Raw genomic sequence first — 8,716 nt, 5'->3', positions numbered from 1 at the left:
TTACTTTGTTTATTGTCTGTCTTCACTAGAATGTAAGCTTTGGCGGGGGATGGGGGGTGGAGGTGGTATTCTTGCCCGTTTTATTCCCCGATTTTCTGGAACCCAGAATAAATGAGTGAAGGAATAAATGAACGAATGAATGGAGGCCCAGAGAAGCTAAGTGATTTTCCCCTATCAAACTACTAGTGAGTGGCTGAGCTAAGGTTGGAGCCCAAGCCCATGTGCTGTGCTGACACACTAGATTATAATGGCAGTTGTTAGGATTAGAGTCTAAGACAAACTCTAAGGAAGAAAAATATGAAGCATTTAGGGAATGGTTGACTAATAAAGAAGTGAGTGCAGAGAAAATCACCAGATGTAAAAGGAGCAGGGAAATAAATCTAACTTTTGATCTTTGACATTTATAGGGAGGGTGCAACAGGATATGTGAAGCTGGAAAAGCCTGGTGGTCAAAATTCAAAATGTAAAACTGAGTCCTTCGACTTTTGGCAGGGAACTGTGCAGTGCATGGTCTCCATGTTACCCTACAAGACGTGTATGAGGTGATCCTTAATGGTCTGTACAGGGTTTGGCATCAAATCCTGACTCCACTGTTTGTTACTGAGTGACCTCTTGCAAATTCCTTAATCTCTGTGAATGGGGATGATTTACATGGGTTTTCTGAAGACTGACCAAAATTCTGCATGTAAACACAGAAATTGAGATGTAGCCTTCCATGTAGTAAATGCCCAATTTACATATTTCTACTCAATCAATTTGGTGTGGCTGGAGAACAGGGTGTTGAAAGGGAACCAGTTAGGGAGAAATCAGAAGGGTGGCTGGATACACCGTGTTGACCATATTAAAGGATTTTGACCCTGGTCTGTAACAGCACCTACTCTGACAGCTGAATTGGGATGGCTTAAACTGCCTAGGGCAGTTCCTCCGAGGGCTTCTCTGTAGACTAGGGAGTTCCAGGCGGGCTGTTAGGCAGGCCTCAAAGGGCATCTAGATAAGAACTCAGAACAGCAGGCAGTTTGGGAATTCAGAACAATAAAAACATCAACAGCTAATAGCACATCTACATCATGCTAGGGCACTTCACCCATTTAACCATCACAGAGATCCTACGAAGAGAATATTTTCATTATCTTCATTAGGCCACGTGGAAGATGCCGTTCACAACGGATTTAACCAAGGGCACACGCTTAGGAAGTGATAGGGACACAATTTTAACTCCGGCCACCCCGTTCCAGGGACCCTTTTTATGCCTCACCTCTTAGAACCGAGTGGTCAGAATGCCATTTTATAAAATGTGCTGAGAAGGACCGACATTCCGTTGCCGTAGGGTTCAGAAGCATGGGTCAAACTGTCTCTATCTTTAGGTTTGAGAAGTGTTGCGAGTATCCTCCCAAATCTATGCCCAGGCTCAGGTAAGTACACTTTCAAAATAGCGAAGGAACAACCAATTTCCCTCCCTGTCTCTTCTGTTGGAGATCCCGGGCTGAAAGATTTTGCTCTTTGCAGCTCCCCTGCAGGGCATCCTGCCTCACCCCCAGGTCCCAGGGACTGAAAAGTCTCGGGGTGGGAAAGCCTGTAACAGGTGGGGGCGGATCGGAGGCGTCAACTCCGGCGCAGGCCTTCTCCAGTTGGAACTAGATGATATCCAGTGAAATACGGGAATTTTGTTCCAAGGGATGCCCAAAAAAGGCGCGGGGAGAGCGCGCGGCAACCCCCACCTTCGTCAAACACGCTCCTCCAGGGGCGGCCTGCTTGCAGCAGAGCTCCAAAATTGGCAACCTGGGCCTCGCAGCCGCCTTTTTTTAGCCTACATTCCCCAAACCAGGGAAGAGGCGGGTGACTAAAAATGCAAATTGGAGCCGGGTCTTCAGCAGGCAGGTCCGTGGGTGCGGGGCGTCTGGTTGGGGGAGACCCCACGACCTCAGGTGCCCTCCACTCTACTCGCGGTGGGCGCCGGGAGGGGCGCCGGGGGAAGACGCTCCCCGCCGAGCCGCTGCCCCCGCTTCCGCCTCCCGGGCGGCGGCGGGACAATGCGCGGCCTCTTTTCCGCCGGGGGTTAGGGAGGGGAGGCCGGATTAGGGCCCGCGCTTTCCGGCCGCAGGGCCGGCCCCCCCCCCCCCCGCCCCGGCCCTAGCGCCGCGCCGGCCGCACACAGGTGGTTTTCCGCTCGGGAGGGGCAGGCCCCGGCACTTTTATATAACAATAGAGCTCTGCGCGCCGGGAATGCGCCTTCTAGCCGCCGCGGCCCCCGCCCGGCCACGCCTCCATCCGGTTCCCGGCCCGTCCGCCCGGCGGCGCCTCAGCGAAACGCGGCGCGCTGGCCTGGCCGGCACTTCCCCAGTTACCTGCGGGCCCTGCAGAGCCGTGCAGACGTTCTCTGCGACTCCCAGCCCTCCTTGCGAGTCGGGGGTCTCGGCAGGCACTCCTCCTCGACCCTCACCCACCCCAGGCCGTGACGGAACCCCAGAGTCGAGCGTTTGGCTCCACACGGTCGCCCGATACCCCGCACCAGCTGAGCCAGGAGGTGGGGGTGGCGGGGTGCTAGGCAAGGAGCGCACCGCGCAGGCGCGGCTGGTGCTCCGCAAGTGCCCGGCGACCCACAGGGGAGGGGGTTGCCGGGGTGGGACAGAGGCTTCCCTCCGTCGGGTCTCTCTGTGCAACGTGACCTGTCGCCGAGCCTGCGCGAGCTCCCAAGCCTCGCCGCTGGTGAGGACAGCCCGCCAGGCTCCCGCGCGCCCTAAATGCACCTAGCCCTAGCTGCCTCGCCAGACCGGTTCTTCTGTCGGAAGCCGAGCTTGCTGCCCAGAAATGATTAACGAGCGCAATCCCCCAGCGCGCGGTGGGTGACCGCGAGAAGGAGGGGGCGGGGGGGGGCACTTGGATCCCCGGAACAATGGCTCATAACGCCCCAGGCCGCTGGAGAGGAATAAAAGCATCGGATTGTCCCAACCAGTTTGTTTCTGCAGGCTCCACTGTTTAAAAACAAAATAAAGTAATTTAAATGCTATTAAAAAAAAACCCTTTCTTCCTATTATCTGGACAACCAGCCATTTGTTTGTTTGCTTGATTTAAAATGTTTCAACAAAATCCTAGTTTGTTTCGAAAGATGTTGGATTAGCATTTAACACCTCATCGGTCACTAAAGCCTAGGCAGTTCACCAGCCCCAACACAGCCTCAGCTAAAAGAACATCGGAGCAAACAGAGCTGGGCTTTTTAAACTGGCAAACAAATGCCACACACCGCCTAAAGGAGGGCGGAGGAGGGGGGTTAAGGCGAACTCCAGTCCAAATGAGTTTAAAGGGAATATAAAGGAAAAAAAAAAAGCACAAGTTTTCTTAAAGCTAGCTTGTGAGCGCAGGCGTCACGAACAAGGGCTTTTGTGCCTGCTAATTGCACCATTTGTGCGCAAAAGTTCCGACGCAAAGTGTGAACTCTCAACAGAAGGAAACATGAGACAACTGAAGTGCCCTGGTTTATGTGCCCTGCTCCTCCTCCGCCGCCGCCTCCTCTTCTTTCTCCTTCCTCCCGCCGAGCCCGCTGTTGCAGCTTGTTTGCACTGGGGCTTATCCGGAGCGGAAATTCCTTTCCGTTTTTGTGAATGACAAACTCATTAACAATTCATCAACACAACCTGTTCCAGCCGGCCCGTCCCCACGGCAACAGCCCCTTCCGCAGCGCGCTCATTGGCTGGCCGAGAGAATGTATCCATTGAGACGCTCGCTGTTTGTATCCATTGAGGAGCTGCCTCGCGCAGGGGGTGTGCGAGGGTTGAGTCCAAGGGAGAGTGAGCAAATCGAGGTTTGAATAATTCGAGGAGAAAGACGCCCGGGCGGATTTGAGGTGCAGCCTTGAAGGGAGGGATTAGGAGCCGCTGGACTTTTTTTTTTCCCCTTCCTTCCCTCCCTTCCTTAGTAGCAGGGAGTCCGAATTAATTGGATTTCATTCACTGGGGAGGAACAAAACTGTCTGGGCAGCTTCATTCAAAGAGATTCATTGACACCAAGAGCGAGCGGGTGCAGCCGGGAGCAAAGGGAACCGCCGGCTTCACTTCTGTCTCGCTTTCCCCAACCGCTAACCCGGTCTGGGAAGGGCAAGGTGGAATTAAACCCCCGCTCGGAGAGCGGCAGCTTCGCGCGGCGCGCTCGGCCTATGCCTGCCCCGAGGGGCGTCTGGTAGGCACCCGCCCTCTCCGGTAGCTCGACCCCCATGATAGATACGCTCAGACCCGTGCCCTTCGCGTCGGAAATGGCGATCAGCAAGACCGTGGCGTGGCTCAACGAGCAGTTGGAGCTGGGCAACGAGCGGCTGCTGTTGATGGACTGCCGGCCGCAAGAGCTGTATGAGTCGTCGCACATCGAGTCGGCCATCAACGTGGCCATCCCGGGCATCATGCTGCGGCGCCTGCAAAAGGGCAACCTGCCCGTGCGCGCGCTCTTCACGCGTGGCGAGGACCGCGACCGCTTCACCCGGCGCTGCGGCACCGACACGGTAGTACTCTACGACGAGAGTAGCAGCGACTGGAACGAGAACACTGGCGGCGAGTCGGTGCTTGGATTGCTGCTCAAGAAGCTCAAGGACGAGGGCTGCCGGGCGTTCTACCTGGAAGGTACGCGCCGGGGGAGTCCCGCGCGCGGGGCCGGGCGGGGGTCGCGGGGCTGTGGGGTGGGTGCGGGCAAGGCACGCGGACTGCCAAGTGCCCCTGCTGCGTTCGCCTGGAGCTTCTGAGTCGCGCTGCCGGGCTGGGGGCCCTCCGCCGGCTCCCGGCTGCGAACCTCCAGCGTCCCGCACCCGTGAGCAGGCTGGCGCAGAATCCACCAGCTTCCGGCCACAGGCACGAGTTGTTTCTCTCTAACGAGTTGTTCTCCTGCCTACCCGTAATATCCTCCACCTGTCCCTGCTTTCTATCATTCGATTTCGAATTACGATTTGCAGGACAGTAGAGGTCACTGGGGGTGTAGGTTGCATCCCCTAGCCCCTCAAAATATTTAGAAAACTTGCCACTTTGTGCATTTCCGGATTTAAAAGAATAAGGGTTTCCAGGGAAGGCGGGCCTGTTCGTTCCACTCTCAAGGGTACCCATTTAAGTGTCTTTCTCTTATAATTGGCTCTGTGTGCAGGGGGTTTCGTAGGGTGCTATGGTGTTTCCTTCGCCCGGTTGCGGCTCTCACAAGCTGTGAAAACTACTACGAGATCTCAGGTTACACGATTGCTTTTCTCGTCCTGGCAGGTGGCTTCAGTAAGTTCCAAGCCGAGTTCGCCCTACACTGCGAGACCAATCTAGACGGCTCGTGTAGCAGCAGCTCGCCACCGTTGCCAGTGCTGGGGCTCGGGGGCCTGCGGATCAGCTCCGACTCTTCCTCGGATATTGAGTCTGACCTTGACCGAGACCCCAATAGTGCAACGGACTCGGATGGCAGCCCGCTGTCCAACAGCCAGCCTTCTTTCCCCGTGGAGATCTTGCCCTTCCTCTATTTGGGCTGTGCCAAGGACTCCACCAACCTGGACGTGTTGGAGGAGTTCGGCATCAAGTACATCTTGAACGTCACCCCCAATTTGCCCAATCTCTTTGAGAACGCAGGAGAGTTTAAATACAAGCAGATCCCCATCTCGGATCACTGGAGTCAAAACCTTTCCCAGTTTTTCCCTGAGGCCATTTCTTTCATAGGTGAGACTAATGAACAGTCCTTTCCTCAGACTTTTAAATGCAAAATTCCTAGCCATTCATAGAATTTAAGCTGTTAATCTCTCTTGTTGCTTGCTAGCCTGTCAGAGTGCAGGTCTCTAATGTTACAAGGGGGTTCTTCATTTTGGTTTATCTTCTCACTAAGAAAAGAAAAAGCGCCTTTTTGACATGGTTGCAGACCACAGGTGTACTTGAAATGGGGTTTCTTGAGTCTTTGAATTCAGTCATTTGAAAGCAGGCTGTACATGATCAGACAGCAGAATTTTCTCACAGTCTTTGGACTTGGGACCGGCTAGATGGAAGTACTCACTACTGACAGGAATTTTAGCATTGCTTTATAATTTTAAAAGATCTGGGAGTTATTTTAGGACATGGGGTTAGTTGTTGGAAAGTGCTATGAATGCTAGATGTTGTAATCCAGTTGAATGTTACTGTGATACCGGTTAACTGTGAGACAGTGAGGGTAACCTGAGCCCAGCAGGAAGGACTGTGGGCTGGAAGCCTGGAGAAGCGAATCTCCAGGCATTGTAATGCATTTCCTATTACAAAGGAACTCATTTTCAGGCCATGTCGACATCCTGTTCCTCCTAATGGGCTGTCCCCTGTGACTTCCCTCTCTCTTTAAAAATGCCTGAATACCTCCATTGTTAGCGGCACAACAGTTGGAGAATAATTTAATAGACCCTTGCAGTCTGCTTGTCTGTATAAAAGGCATTCAAGACCATATTGCAGGGTTTCTGGTATTCACATGCTGAGGCAAAGAATGCACACATTAAGGATTTTTTATTGTTGTTGTTGGCAGAAACTTAATACAAAAGCTCCCTTTTCAGAAAATATCTGAACTATGTAATTGTGCCCAGTGTACATGTTTTATCGCAATGATGCATCTGCTGCTGCCTGTGGGGCTCAACTGCCACACGCGGTTCTTTTTTTTTCTTTCCTTCTTTTTTTTAAAATTCAGTTTTTAGACTGATTGTTCACAAAGAGTGGTTTTTACTCTGCTGAAATCTTGCTTTTCTTTTTGTGTTTACAGATGAAGCCCGGGGCAAAAACTGTGGTGTCTTGGTGCATTGCTTGGCTGGCATTAGCCGCTCGGTCACTGTCACTGTGGCTTATCTCATGCAGAAGCTCAACCTGTCAATGAACGATGCTTATGACATTGTCAAGATGAAGAAATCCAACATCTCCCCCAATTTCAACTTCATGGGCCAGCTGCTGGACTTCGAGAGGACGCTTGGACTCAGCAGCCCCTGTGACAATCGGGTCCCTGCGCAGCCGCTCTATTTCACCACCCCCTCCAACCAGAATGTCTACCAGGTGGACTCCCTGCAGTCCACGTGAAAGGCCCCACGCCCCTTGGTGGGATGTGTCCGTTCCTTTAGCTGTTTCTCTTGGCAGCATCAGCTGGGCTGCTTTCTTTGTATGTGGCCCCAGGGGTCAAAACGACTCCAGTTGTCTGTATTAGACAAGGTTCCCACATGTGGAATTGGTTATTACGATGGGAGAGATTTGCTCCGCTCTTGTTGGAAGACCAGAACATGCTATGTAGATCCAGGCCGTAGGTTTGCTCCATACCTATGTGTACAGCCTACCCAGGCAGGGACTGGAATTTGAGGGTTTCCAGGTATATGGGGTAGGACCAAATGGTAGGGGTAGGAGTGTGTGTTCTTTAGGGCCTTGTGTGACTGTTTCCTTCTGCATCTGGAACTGACTCTATATTGTCTTCAGTGAAGACTGATTCAATATTGCATATAGAGGAGCCAAAGAGAGGTTTCAGCTCTGTATTTGTAGTATCAATTTGCAAAAAATAAAAAATACAAAACAAAAATAAATAATAAATAAAATAAATCTGATACTCCATTTGATTATTGTAAATATTTGATCTTAAATCACTTGACAGTGTTTGTTTGAACTGTGTTTGTTTTTTCTTTGATGGGTTTAAAAGAAATCATCCAAAGGGAGAAAGAGCAGTATGCCACTTCTTAAAACAACAACAACAAAAAATAGAAACGTTTGCTCTTTTCTAATCCAAAGGATATATTTGCAGCATGCTCGACTTCACCAACTCTGAATGACATTTTCATGGACACTTATCACTGAGACCTTGGTATGGTGCAGCCTTTAATCTCTTTCATATATCTTCCTTGTGATTTCCCCCCCTCTTAATGTAGTTTGACTATGCCTTACCTTTGTAAATATTATTTTGGCTTGTGTTGTCTCAAAGGGGATATCTTGGAAAGACACCAAAATCACGGGCTCACTTTTTTTTTTTTAAACTTCAGCTGTGCTAAACAGTATATTACCTCTGTACAAAATTCTTCAGGGAGTGTCACCTCAAATGCAATACTTTGGGTTGGTTTCTTTCCTTTTTTAAAAAAAAATTTGTATAAAACTGGAAGCGTGTGTGCGAGCATGGGTCCCCGTCTGATGGGTGAAGTAAGAGCATATGATTGTGAAAAGCGAGTTAGGTTGCTCCATATGTTCATGGTGTAAAGTTTTGAGCTGAAATTTATTATAAGAATGTAAAACCTTAAATTATTAATAAATAACTATTTTGGCTATTAACTGTGTATTTTTTTTTTAAATCTCTCCTTCATTGTACCTACATGTGAAATGATACTTCTAAGGAATCTTTGAGTAGGGGAGTGCCAGTGCCTTGTAAAGTAGGAACAGCGGGGCAGAGTTCCCATGGTTTTAGCAACCCCAGGAATGTTTTTCAGGTGTAGTTTATGAAATTGATCTTTTGCTTCAAATAAAGGTGACATCATAGAATGAACTGCCTATTATGTGTCCCGACAATATTTTATGAATACGGTTCTGGCTTCTTTAAGAAAATAGTAATGCTCTTGAAGAAAATGAAGCCATAGAGCACACCTTGCTCAGGTATAAGGTTTGGCTGCTCATGACTGGTCATAAAGGGGGGGGGTGGGTACCAGAATAAGAAAACACTCACAGTGTTAACCTCTCTCCTTCCCTGCCAGGGTCTTCTACTCAGTAATACACAGGCCAAGGAGGACATAGGGATACTTCTC

At 50.5% G+C, this 8,716-nt stretch overlaps 1 protein-coding gene across 1 annotated transcript; it reads left to right on the top strand.

Annotated features, from left to right (window-relative positions):
• Positions 1–3,663: 3,663 nt before the first annotated feature.
• On the top strand, positions 3,664–8,249 carry DUSP6 (dual specificity phosphatase 6). The gene is made up of 3 exons (XM_028105482.2): positions 3,664–4,607; positions 5,229–5,666; positions 6,718–8,249. Exons 1-3 carry the CDS (start codon positions 4,208–4,210, stop codon positions 7,023–7,025), a joined length of 1,146 nt encoding a protein of 381 aa, XP_027961283.1. The 5' UTR covers positions 3,664–4,207; the 3' UTR covers positions 7,026–8,249.
• Positions 8,250–8,716: the final 467 nt, after the last annotated feature.

The sequence above is a fragment of the Eumetopias jubatus genome, unplaced genomic scaffold (assembly GCF_037043125.1).
Source record: "Eumetopias jubatus isolate StellerSeaLion01/CBP00866 unplaced genomic scaffold, mEumJub1_p1.0 scaffold_8, whole genome shotgun sequence".
NCBI lineage: Eukaryota > Metazoa > Chordata > Mammalia > Carnivora > Otariidae > Eumetopias > Eumetopias jubatus.
The sequence above is the reverse complement of the archived record's forward strand: the minus strand, read 5'-3'. Positions and strand labels throughout refer to the sequence as shown.